General features: G+C 36.3%; 1 protein-coding gene across 3 annotated transcripts in view; it reads right to left on the bottom strand.

The window, feature by feature from the left end:
* Positions 1-14,397, bottom strand: part of LOC126236255 (exocyst complex component 7) — a 116,373-nt gene that overhangs the window by 28,443 nt on the left and 73,533 nt on the right. For all 3 annotated transcript variants that reach the window (XM_049945409.1, XM_049945407.1, XM_049945408.1), the window contains exon 9: positions 9,905-10,084. In XM_049945409.1, the coding sequence (XP_049801366.1) occupies positions 9,905-10,084 (180 nt within the window). The remainder of the gene's footprint in view (positions 1-9,904; positions 10,085-14,397) is intronic.

Below are 14,397 nucleotides of genomic sequence, written 5' to 3'. Positions count from 1 at the left end.
GGGGGAAACTCAGCAGTACACAGCATGGTAGTCTCACGACTGCTGACTAATAGTCACCTCCCCAAGGGGGAGAACTGTGGTGACACACCCATATTACATCTCTTCACTGGCCAGTGCCTCTGCAACTGTCACCAGCAAACCAACACTTGATGCCACATCCACTGCCATGGGCTACGCACACAAGCAACTGCTACCAGCTTGCCCGTGCCTTCCCTAGGCTCAGTACAGGGCTGACTACAGCAGGTGGCACCACCAACCCAGGGATGAGGTCTCACTAAGGCCTGCACAACCCAGCAGTTACCACCTTTCACTGAGACACCAACTGTGCACATATAACCTGGAGCAAAGACCACTTAATTAACTTTTGCTTGCACAGTTATAATCATTACTAGTACTCTGCTCTCGTGAAATAAATTTTGCAATACTCTTGGACTTAGTTTTTGGCTGTGCTGTTTTGGACTCTCACGTGTAAATGCATGGACTGTATCAAGAAGTTGTGTCATCATTAAACTGTTTAAATGTTGTGCGTACTCTTCTCACATGCTTGGTTAGCATAATATGCATATTTGATTTATTTTTGGATCTTCTCACTGTATTAGATATTATTCACTTCACATATAATACAGTTGTTTCACTTACAGCAAGAATTATAGAATACACAGAAGAAGAGCAATTGAAACCAGAGTTTAACAAAGTTTGAACATTAATGAATCAAATTCATAAAAATACAATGAGAGTAAGCACTGAGGAGGAGTTCACGATGTAGGGATTTAATAAAGATGGGAAAGGAACTAATAAGCAAGAGAAGAAATCTGTCATAATTTTGGACAAGATATTCTATTCCAGACACTACTTCAGTTGATTTATTAATTACTTCAATGAAACCATATTGTTTTATGTAAATTTTAAAAGGAAGAAACACCAAGAACTTCAGGGCTAGAAACTGACAGTTTCCTTCTTGCATTCTTTATGAATAAACATTTTACTTCTCATGCTGGAAATGGCAGTTCTGTTCTTGCATAGTAGTTTAAGGTCAAATAAAGCACCATTTGAAAATATAACACATCCAGTCATAGAAAGTATACAAAGTACACTGACAGCACCTACAATTTCAGTTCAGATTGATACAACACACAGTTCTGAGCCATACTCAAGTTTTTCTTATGATTAACTTTTACCTTCCGTCAGATTACTCAAAGAAATACATATCACTAGCTTACACTACCATGGACAATGTTGCAGCTAGTATCTCGATTTTGTATTACTATCAAGTATTTTCAGATCAGTTCCAGCTTCTGTCTTAACGTCAGAAAATAGGAAGGCCAATGTTGCTCAGTGATTCGAGGACAAATATGCCAAACATCCCACACACTGGCAGTCTGCATTATGTTCTCTCTCTCTCTCTCTCTCTCTCTCTCTCTCTCTCTCTCTCTCTCACACACACACACACACACACACACACACACACACACTTATTCAGTATGTTCTTAACCAGGTATTTTTCCTAAATGATTCGTTGGAGGACAATTTCATTCCATGATCCTCATCGGCACACTGTAACATCAGACTTCTACACCTTGAATCGTTTCATTTCTGTCTTTCCCTTCATCCACATTTTAGACCCTCATAACTGTGCTCTAAAGACCTTTTCAGTAATCTTTTTCTGGTCTCAATGTTTATATTTTTATATGTTAGTCATTGTTGCTTTTTATAGAAAGACCTGTAGCCTTGTGCAATTCTCAAGTCTTTACATCTTTCTTCTTTATCTGATCCACTTCCAACACACCAAAATTCAGCCTTATCATCTTGAGTTTCTTGTCCAAATTTAATATTTAATCTTCCAGAATGTCTGCCTATTGCACATACCATTACATTAGTTTTCTTTTTGTTTATGTGTCAACTGTAGCCACCAGCTAACACAGGTTAGCAGTAGACAACAAAATTACATGCCTTAACATATACTTTGTGCTACATATATGTGCCATTATTAATACCTTTCCTTAGGGACAAAAAGACCTATTTTGAATTTAAGGTGAAATACAGAAATTAAGCTACATTTGCATGAGTCAACTTGTGTATAAAATCAACTACAAACATAACAGTAAAGGACAAACATTTCAGACACAAACTAAGAATACAAGTGAACTTGTTTTCGGAGTGTATCAGTCATATCTACTAGAAACAATTATAGAAAGGATAGACTGCTACTCACTGAAAGATGACATGTTGAATTGTAGACAGACAACGAAAAGACTGTTAAACATTGCGCGCTTCAGGCGTGCCTGATTAGCCAGAGATAATGGTATAGCAGTCATGTGTGAGATGTGTGCTGACTTGTGTGAATGTGTTTCTCTTTTCTGATGAAGGCTTAGGCCGAAAGCTTAATGTGTAACAGTCTTTTTGTTGTGCCTGTCTTGAAGGTGAACAATCTATCCTTTCCATAACTGTTGAGTTTCCCACCTGGACTTTCCATTATTTTATGTCTGCTTGAAATATGCTAAAAATATTAGCTACACCAGATGTGTGTCACAAAGCAGACTTCTCTCTTTTGTGACTGTGGCTTTCTCTCTTTGGGAATAGTGGCTTCTGCTTTTGAAAAAAGATATTCACAGGTCACTGAAGTTCTCAAGTTGAGTAAATCAGTTCTCGCCCACTTGTATAATCCGTGGAAAATAGTCTTCATGTCCTCGTACTTCTCTATAGGCTCTAATTGTAAGAGCTCACTGGGTTTACTAGGTGCAAAAGTACCTCTGATTAATCATTATTTTTCCTCCTCTACTGGTCTTGGGCAGGCTCATCTGTATACCAAAAATCAAATTTCTTTTACAGTAACTTCTTCCTCAGAGTCACCAAAAGAGCTCTGATTAGATGAAAGCCTTTTCAGCTTGCTAACTGCTCTGGCACATCAACTGAATAATGAAACTGTATTTTCTTGAATCTTACTACAATTCTACAATTTTGTTCTACACAGTCCAACCACTTTTACACAACAACAACTGGATGGTTCTTTAGTGTTAAAATATTACCACTGTTTGTGGTTAAAATATTACCACTGTTTGTGCTCAAAATTTTCAGGTGTGCAATCAAACACTTTTCCATTGGAATTTTTTCAATACTGTTACAGTCTTCTCTCGTGAGATGTCTATTGTAATACACTCCTAGCCTATGTGAAGATATTACTACAGAAGAGATGAGGAAATAGACAAAAAAGAGACAGGAGACATGAGACTGTGAGAAGAGTCAGAGATTGAAAGACCTGCGTCAAAACAATGCTCCTTGTGTAGACAACATTCCCTCTGAATTACTGATATCCTTGTGAGAACACAACAACAAAATTATCCCACCTGGCATGTCAAATACCCCAAGACTTCAAGAATAATGTAATTATCACAATTTCAAAGAAGGCAGATGCTGATAGGTGTGAATAGTACACACCATCAATTTAATAAGTCATGGATGCAAAATGCTGACATAAATTAATGAAAACACTAGGGCACGATCAATTTAGCTTTAGGATCAATGCAGAAACGTGTGTAATACTGACTTTATAACTTACCTTAGAAGACAGATGGAAAGAAAAGGTGAACTTACAACATAGCATTTGCAGATCAGAGACACTTTTGAAAATGTTGAGTGGAATAAACACAGTGAAATTCTATAGGTAACAGGGCTCTGAGGCGTGATAATGACATTGTTCTGTCCAAGAAGACAGAAGACTTGGCAGACGAGTTAAACAGAATGTATAGGATCTTGCAAAGTATTTATAAGATAAACATAACAAAATGAAAACAGGGTTAATTTATATTAAGTCAGTGAATCTGATATAATTAGATTAGGAAATGAGATAATAAAAGTAGTATATTATTTCTATTGTTTGGATTGCAAAGCAAGTGATGATGGCCAAAGTACAGAACATATAAAAATGTAGACTGGCAAAAGCAATAAAACAGTTTCTGAAAAAGATAAATTTGCTAACATCCAATATAAATTTTAAAGTTAGGAAGTCTTTTATAAAAGTATTTGTTTGGGGTGTAGCCTTGTACACAAGTGAAATGTGGATGATAAACAGCTCAGAGAAGTTTTTGAAATGTGGTGCTACAGGAGAACACTGAAAATTAGATGGGTAGATCAATGTAGTGAATCAAATTCCAAAGGGAGAAAGGAAGATCAGAATTTAACATCCTGTTAACATCAAGGTCATTAGAAATGGATAAGCTCGGACTGATGCAAGGATGGGGAAAGAGATTGGTTGTGCCCTTTCAAAGGAACCATCCTAGCATTTGTCTGAAGTGATTAGGGGAATCACAGCAAACCAAATCTGGAGGCCGGGCACTGATTTAAACCATATTCCTCCTGAATGTGAGTCCAATGTGTTACCCAATGTGCCACCTCGCTCGGTGAATCAAATTCATGAGAAAATAATGTAAGAAACAAAGGAGGGTTCAATTTGAGGGTCACATCCAGAGGCATCTAGGAATAATTAATTTAGTAATGGACAAAACAATGGGAGAGGGGGGTTAAAACTGTAGAGGGTGACCAAGACTTGACAACAGTAAGCACATTCATATGGATGTAAGTTGCAGTAATTATGTTGAGATGAAGAGACCTGCAGAGGGTACACTACAATGGGCAGCTGCATCAAACCAGTCTTCAAAGCGGTGGTGGTTGTGGAGGTTGGTGGTGGTGAAGACCATCACCCTGTACTCTGATATTTCTTACAACACTATGAAATTATAAAATATCGATATTATAGGTGAAGATAGGAAAGTATCATTACTTACTTGAATCAGTAACATCACAATGTGCTTATAGTAAGTCCTCCCTGCCTCAGTTTAGAGGCAGGCAAATGTATATCTTTTTCTAATAAATTTCTGTAGTGTTCAGTGGCAGCTCACGCAAAATTTTACCAATTTCCTACAATGGAGTGGCCAATAACCTTTTGACTTACTTGTAATTAAATCAAATATATTAATTTTACAAATATATAAATTGAATTGAGTAAATATATTTAAATTTTATAATTAATTGTGTAACATTGTGAGGAATAAAATAAAATGGAAAAAAGATTATGGCAGGAGCAGAGATCCAACCTGAGCAAATAAATTGCCAGTCAATGCTCTTAACCACATGTCTGTTGTGCCATTGTGAAAACTACTGCTCGTAAATCCCTTATACACTATGCATAAGTGTGTTTTACCTTTTCCAACAGCACACTCAGGCAAAATAATCTAGGACTCTGAAAGGGCCATCAATCTGCTCCTACTAACACAGTTTATTTCATCTACTGTTTCTGTCTACAGAATCAATGGCCTTTTGGAAATCAACAAACATATTTTGAATTCACTAATCTGTGGCAAAGGATTGATGTCAGATTAAATATTTGTTCAGAATATGATCTGCCCTTCCTAAAAGCACCTATCCAGTGTTGTTTCTACTCTGTTTAGTATAATCTTGGAAAATATGTTATGGTTGCAAAGAAATTTCTCTGCAGTTGTTGACATTTTGGTGATTGCGTTTCTTATATAGAGGATGTATCAAGGTCACCTTCACTCTCTTGGGAGTTTTTCCGTTTTCCATGTTTTCTCAAAGACGAATTTTAGTTCATTTTTTTATCTTTGGTACACACCACTTCAAAAGTTCTGCTGTAGTGGAGTCTTCTCCACTAGCTTTATAAGGTTTTATCAACTTCTATTTTTTTGATAGTTGGAGATAAATCATCATCTAGATTTTCACAAGTGTTTGAATATTCAAGTGTATAGATTGGTTCTGGAAATTAAGAATCTGACCAAAATAAATTGCTAGATTTCAGAATTTTCAGTATTACGTAAGCCAAATCGATGATAGTTTTCCCACAATCCTCTGTTGCTAGATTTTCATTTGAAATAGATTTACCAGATTCTCAAAATTTCACTTTTTCCTCCAAAGATCTAGTTTAGTCTTTCATACTAAATTTCCTCATATAGTACTAGCTCTATTTACCATCAACCAGTCTATTATAGCCATCTGACTTACAAGGGCAGTAATCATAACTAAATTGAATGTATTAATATTATGAGAGGGTACCCAAAAATACCGGAAAAACACTGCCATGGTCGGAGCTTGCATAGTATGCATTTCTGCCACTAGGCGTGTATAGTACAACACATTGGCAGTTCAGTGCCGCCTCTGTTGTCGACTTGTTCACATCTGCAGTGATTGTTTTTGCTAGCGGTGTTTTGTTCTTGTTTCATTTTTTATGATGCCAAGTTTAAATGAACAATGTGCAGCTGTGAAATTTTGTTTTCTATTTGGTAAAAATGTTGCTGAAACTGTTTTATTGTTGAAAACAGCTTAACAAGATGACAATATGGGAAAAACTTAAGTGTACAAGTGAATCTGCTTGATTTAAAAATGGCGACATGTCGATTTATGACAAAGCTCGTTCTGGACGTCCATCAACAGCCCAAATTGATGAAAATGTTGAAAAAATTCGAGAGTTTGTGCTCACATACTGTTGACAGACAACTGTTCAACTGTCAGAGAATAGTGGGTTATCTTGGAGCAAGGTTCAGTGAATTTTAACGAAAGGTTTGGGATGAAAAAGGTTGCTACCAAATTTGTTCCTCAGGTTCTAACTGACAGTCAAAAGGAATGTCAAGTTGAAACATGTCGTCCTTTGAAACGACAGCTTGCAACTGATCCAGATTTTCTGTCAAAGGTCATTACTGGTGATGAGTCATGGTGCTATGGTTATGACTCAGAAACAAAGCAGCAGTGGAAGATGTCATTGTCACCCCATCCAAAAAAATGTTGTCAAGTCAAATCGAACATCAAAACAATGCTGATTTGCTTTTTTGATGCCAAGGGTGTAGTTCAATCAGAGTTAGTTTCCCACATCAGACCGTCAATGAAACCTTTTATTTGGAAGTTGTATGAAGATTGTGCAGTCAAAAAAGACTATTTGTGGCAGATAGGAGACTGGTTCTTCTATCATGCCAATGCACCTGCACACACAGCCATCTCTGTTAAGAAAGTTTTTGGCTAAAAATGACATGGTTCCACTGCCCCACACACCTTACTCACATGACCTGGCCCCGTGCAACTTTTTCTTATTTCATGCATGAAAAGGGGTATGAAAGGACACTGATCTCACAACATTGAAGAACTCGAGGAAAAAAATGAGGGAGGAGCTGTAAATTTCCTGATACTCCATGTTTGCATGATACACCACACGCGCAATGTTATTTTATCCATGTTGGATATTGGGAACTCTGCAACCATTAATGGTAGTTGCTGAATGATGCAACCTGCCACAAATGATTTTTAAATGTTTTATTTTAGTGCCATAAGCAGTTTTGGGCTACCATGCCCATCTTCAGGTGGCTAATATTTTTCGTTACATAGATGTTTTGATCAACAGCATGTGGTCTGCTCCACACTGCACACGAATACTTGACTATTTTGTGTCACTGCATTAGCTGTTTCATTAATACAAATACACTAAAGTGCTTGAATTTTTTATATATGATGCAAAATAGTCATTTTCACTTACATACATTCCAGTAGATGGTGATTTGTTTTGTTGTGGCCCATGTGGTTTTCTAACTCGATACATATGTCCCTAAATTCCACCACAGCACACATACTGTAAATAAATTACTGTGCGCACTTCATAATATTCTTAAAATGCGTGTTGAGCATTGCACATGTGTTATATGGTTGATGTTTTTGTTTGCAAAGCAAAGATTATCATTAAACAAAGATACAAGGATATCATTCATTAGATACTGAACCAAGGATGTAAAGAGAGCAAGGATGATGTGTGATAGCTGCAAAATGTAACATGTTAATAACAGAAAAACGTCTACACCTTAAGCATAAACTTATTATTAAAAGACAGTAGGATAAATTGTTTTCACTAGGATATTTTTATTGTCGTGGACATTGACAAAATACTTCATAACCAACTGACTGTATATTATAAAGTAGACTTTTACACACACACACATTTATATATACAGATATTTGATTATCACCACAGTTCATAAGTTAATTGCAGGAAATACAAATTAATAAGTTGGAGGCTGGGATGAGGGTAACACATTTGTTTGTCATAGTTGTTTATATTTATACAGTTATATATTGGTATCTTAAACTGCAGTGGTGTGACTGCACCAATAATGCTGTGCAACATAACATTTTCCACAGCACAACCACCAAGCTGGGCCTAGAAAAATCAGGAATTTACAAGGTTTTTTGGGACACCTGCCCAGCTTTTATCTTGGGTAGACCAGCAGAAGCTTCAATATAAGAAATGAAACACAAATGCACCCCTAACAGTCATATCACTGCAATTTAAGACACCAGTATATAACTGTATAAATATAAATGATGGTAAAATGTGTTGCTCTCGTACCACCCTCCAATTTTTCATTTTGTATTTCCTGCAGTTAATTTATGAATTGTAGTGATAATCAAATATCTGTATATATTAAATGTGTGTATGTGTGTGTCTATATATACATATGTGTCTACTTTACAATATGAAGTCAATTGGCTATAAAGTATTTCATCAATAATTTCCATTGACAGTAAAAACATCTAGTAAAAACAGTTTATCCTACTGTCTTTTAATAATGAGTTTATGCTTAATGTGCAAACATTTTTCTGTTATTAACATGTTGCAATTTGCACATTCCACACATCATCTTTACTCTGTTTATGCCCTTGGTCAGTATTTAATGAATGATATCCTAGCATCTTTGCTTAATTTAAACAAAAACATCAAGTGTGTAACACAAGTGCAATGCTCCACACGCATTTTAAGAATAATATTATGAAGTGTGCCACAGTAATTTATTTACAGTATGTGTGCTGTGGTGGAATTCACGAACACATACATCAAGTTTTAAAACATTTACGTAACGAAAAATATTAGCCATATAAAGAAGGCCATGGTAACCCGAAACTGGTTATGGTACTAAAATAAAATATTTAAAAAGCATTTGTGGCTGGTTGCGTCATTCACCAACTAACACTTCACACAATTCCAAAGAAAAATATCGACCTGGTGCCGTGAGCAATGTAGTACTCATGGTGATGGAAGAGATGATGTGACATAAGAGGATGCACAGTCAAAAACAGACAGCTGTGTCCCATGTCTGAGTTGACCTGTAGCACAGAGAGAGTGCTACATAGCATTAATATTTTCATATCAGCATGCATTTGAAGAGAAGTGGCATAATTTTGGTGTGATTTAAGGCTCAATTTCAAAGAGAAACTGCATAATTTTAGTGTGATTTCCAGTTTGCATTTGAAGAGAAATGGAAGAATTTTAGTCCACAGTATAATTATTTAGTCCACAATTTATAGTGTACTGTAGCACATCAGCACATGAAAACTGGCTGCCACAGGAAATGTTCAAACCAATTCTTACATTGATGGTGGTTATATTTTAGCATAACAGATTCATTTTTGTACTACTAGCATTAGCAATTGTCAAGTTGTTTTTACATGAATGCTATTTGTACATAAGCCAAACTCCATGTTTCTAATATACCAATAAGGATAGTCTAATTCAGCTGAGGAACTGATAAATACATACAAACTCAAGGATGTAATATAATTCCAGAATATACTACAGAAACGGGTGAACTTTAGATAAGGGAAAAAAACAGACATTCAGCACTCAATTTGTTAGGTAGTAATTTTATACGCAGTTTCCTGTGCATGATCACTACACAAAATCATTGCTACCATTTTTTCAATTCATGGCATTTTATTAGATTGTGCAGTTTTCAATGTATGGCAAGTATAGAGGACAATGTTATCATATCCAAGAATAAAATTTCTATTAATCAGTATCTGTTCTAAATCTCATTTGGTAACAAAAACATCAAATTTAATAAGTGACAGGCATACTTACAGTTGTATGTAACATTCGCAGAATTGAGGAAAACTTGGCACGGACATTCTGGTCACAGCCTTCCATAGTTCGCTCAAACTCTGGCCTCAGAGTCAGTAGATGCTTCAAGATAGGGAAAACAACCAGGACTGCTGCGAAATCATGTCGGCTGATGCAACGTTTTGCTCTTGCTGCTATGCTCTGAAATTAAATAGTGATTAATTGAGTTACATATAAATAAGAAATTATTTACATAAATTATAATCTTTATCAGTGGAAATAAGAGAAACAATCTAATGTCATTTAATTTCTCGAGAGCAATTACAGCCTTATAGTGGTTTTAAGAAACATGCTTGCATTCTTCCACCAACAGCAAAATCATGACACAATACAGTTTTCTTCTGTAGTCATAAAGTAACAAGAAATGATATAATTACATTCCCCAAAGGCGTCTTTGTACATGAGGACCAAACCTGCTACATTCTACAACATCCTTGGTGGTCTTTGAGAGAAGTAAGCTATATGCTGGACCTAGGTTTCAGCTCTTCCCTTTCTTTTATTCTTTCTATATCGAGTCATATTGCAATAATGTTTTTATGAACTATTATGCCCCAGTCAGTGCCACAGAAACTGTAAATACAGAAGTGTCAAATTCTTTGCCTATCCTTGCTGACAACAGAATTTTAATTTTGCATCTAAATGTACAGTCAATCATAAACAAAATGGATGTATTCCTAATTTCAAACCCATGCCACATTTTTTTGCATAAATGAACACTGGCTCACACCTGATGAGACTGCTCTGTATATCCCTGAAGGAACTGAGTTAGCAAGTTCATACTGTAGAAACAAAAGCAGACATGGAGGAGTTGCAATTTTTGTAAATAAAAACTCTAAAATTGTATATGTAACACAGAGAGTTTATCAGTTTTGCAAAGACCAACTTTTTGAAATTGTTGTAGTGCTACTTCCAAAACAAAAGTTAGTGCTCATCTCTATTTATCACACCCCAAGCTCCGATACAAATCAGTTTATTGATCAAATGGAGACTCTAAATAAGTACCTGTTGGTAAAATACAGGCACCACAAGATAGTATACATTGGTGACATTAATATTGACATTCTACAAAAAAACACCAACAGTCGCACATTTTCAGAACCTGCTAAGATCCAATAAACTTGTACTGTGTGAATGACCAGCCAACACAATTAGCGGCATGCCTGGATAACATAATTTCCAATTTAACGAAAGATGAGTATCAGTATGGAGTGATAGATCCACCATTATCTGATCACCATGGCTTATGGCTGATGGTCAACCACGAAACATACCCTATTCAGCAACCTAAACAAATTAAGAGGATCAGACTGTTATATCCAGCCAAGATCACACAGCTAAGACAAAAATTATCAGAACTTGAGAGGGATAGAGTACATAACTGTGATAGCAATGGCAATGCTTTTAACATATTTATTAACATACTAATGAGTTTAGTTCAAAGCTGCTGCCCACAAGTAACTGAAAAGGTGAAAACACATGGTCTATCAAACAAGAAAAAGTGGAACAACTGGTTCACTCCTAACCTGCATGACCAGAGAAAAACTCTTATTGCCCCCACACAAAATGGCTAAAACTGGTAATCTAGACTGGAAACAGAGGTACAAAGAAGCCAGGAAGAGGTACAGAACAGAAATACAGACAGCAAAGCAAAGAGCCATTGATGCTTTCATAGAAAATTCCAAGCAACAAATGCAAAGCAGCTTGGAAGGTAATCAACACAATAGCAGGAAAACATAAAAACATACAAGAATTTCCAATATTGCCAGATAAATTGAAAGAATTCTTTGTAAACAGCACTAAGTATGAAGCTCCTCCTACCTCTGCACCAAATGATTCAACTTCTGCAAGCTTTTTCCATAACACGCCTGACAATAACGTATCCTTTAAATGGAAGCAGGTTACCTGCCAAATTGTACACAAAGTGGTCACAAACCTACAACCATCTTACAGTGAAGATCTGTATGGTATCTCAAACAACATCCTGAAACAAATAATTGACATAATTGTTGCCCCTCTTACCTTTCTGATCAATAATACCTTTAAAACTGGAAAATTTCCTGAGGTCCTGAAGGCTACTATTGTCGTCCCTATTTATAAAAAAGGGGGGGGGGGGGGGGAAACCTGAAAGCTATCACCCAATATCTCTCCTACCTATAATATCCAAGGTAATAGAATGTTGTATTAAATTACAACTTTGCAACTATTTTGATGACCATAATCTTATCTCCTCATCACTCTTTGGATTTAGGCCAGGTTTTCCTACAGTAAATGCAGTAGCAACTCTTGTAACAGACATTCTTAATGGCTTTGAGAAGAATTCCTACACATGTGCCTTACTACTAGATCAATTCCTACACATGTGCCTTACTACTAGATCTGAGCAAAGCATTTGATACTGTGTCACACGAAATGCTCATAAATAAGCTGGAGTGCTATGGTATCAAGAGTAATGAACTGACACTAATTGGATCATATTTGACTAACAGAACTCAAGTGGTCATGGTAAATAACTGTCAATCAAATGCCCTGCTAGTAGTTAGAGGTGTGCCACAAGCCTCAGTGCCTGGGCCATTCCTTTTCTTAATTACATGAATGACTTGCCTACTTTTTTGCCTGACAAGCCAATAATATATGCTGACGACACTACCCTGATTACTGTGGGTCACAAATTGGAGGAGGAGAAACAAAAAACAAAAGCTAATCTTGAAAAGGCTGCCATATGGCCCCACAGTAACATGCTAATCCTAAACAATAGCAAAACTGAGACTATGTTTTTCTACCTGCACAATCTTAACGAAAAAGTAAATGAATCAGACTCAGTAAGGCTTCTTGGAATCCACCTGGATCCTAAACTGACTTGAAACTGCCATACCAAACAGTTATGTACCAAATTGTAGAGAATAGTCTTCTTGTTAAAGAAATTAAAAACATTAGTTAGCAACCAACTTTTAACTTCTTACTTTGCCTTCTTTCAGGGTCACCTCCAGTATGCAATAAAACTATGGGGCAACTCTCATGGTGCTCAGATAGTGTTCATGTGGCAGAAGAAAGCCATAAGAGCAATTACAGTCATTACAAACCAAGAATCATGTAGAAAGCATTTTAAAGACCTCAGCATCTTGACTGTACCTTCGCTTTACATTACAACATGTCTTCCCTCTACAAAAAATCAAATACATACACTACCTTGCAGAACAGACATCCGTTCGCATGAAACTAGATACAGAAATAACGTAGATGTAGATTTTACAAGACTGTGTAAGGTCCAAATTTGCTTTAAAAAAACAGGGATAAAATTATATAACAAGCTACCACCACCAGTGAGAGACTTACCATGTGATACCTTCCGTAAGCACATTCACAAATTGTTAATTGATAATTGATAAGTGTGTGTATAGTATTAAGGAATTTGAATGTATATAGTATAGTATAGTATAGTGTAGTATTGAGGAATTTGAATGTATATAGTAAAGCTAAACATGTAAACTATCAAATGTGATCAACCTTTAAAGTATGTAATTGTCTATTTCAACTTACGTTGGCTAATGACAAATAAATAAATAGGCTCTTAGAAGAGCCATCCATTAATACAGATACACATCTGCCACTTTACAGTATGTCTAAAGAGGGCCAATACCAAAACACCTCTGTTAGGACCTTGCCCTGTACATCACTGCAAAATCCTCACATTGTTCACACTGTTAACTGAAGAGTCTGAAAATGACTGTATTGACCAAAAGGAGTAAATATTAAACATCTTTCCGATCAGCTACATATGATGTTGTTGCCTTTTCTCAATTTTGTTTATTACAAAGGGTATGCCAAATGTAAGGTCTCAACTTTTTAAAAGAAATATAAAGAAACATTTATTTACAATAAATTGTTCAGTTTTGAAGCTTGAACATTCTTCTGTTTTTCCATGTAACTGCCATTTCAATCAAATGCCATTTTTGTAAATGCTGTGGCAGTTTTTGTATGCTCACATCATACCAGTCCACCGTCACGCTATTGAAGAAGCATTAGACCTCATCTTTCACCCCATTGTCGCTGAAGTGCTTACCAGCCAAGTGTTCTTTCGACATGGGAAACAATTGCTACTCACTGGGCGCTAAGTCCAGACTATAGGGTGGCAGGGTACTGATGTCCTATCCAACCTGTTGCAGTAGATCCACTGTTTGATGTGCAATGTGGGGACAAGCATTGTCATGGAGATAGTTCATGTCCTTGCTCAACAATCTTCTTCAGTTCTGAATTGCCTGTACGAGTTTTTTTGAAGTCTGAAAATATCTGTCAGCATTTATTGTTGTTCCAAGAACCATGAAGTTAACCAACAATATACCCTTCCAATCCCAAAACACAGTCGTCATGATTTTACCGGCAGACTGTGTTCTTTATTTTCCTGGCTTGGGTGAATCAGAATGCTGCCACTCGTGATTGTTGTCTGGTTTCAGGTG

The sequence above is a fragment of the Schistocerca nitens genome, chromosome 2, assembly GCF_023898315.1.
Source record: "Schistocerca nitens isolate TAMUIC-IGC-003100 chromosome 2, iqSchNite1.1, whole genome shotgun sequence".
NCBI lineage: Eukaryota > Metazoa > Arthropoda > Insecta > Orthoptera > Acrididae > Schistocerca > Schistocerca nitens.
Note: the sequence above shows the minus strand (reverse complement) of the source record. Positions and strands in the feature narration are given on the sequence as shown.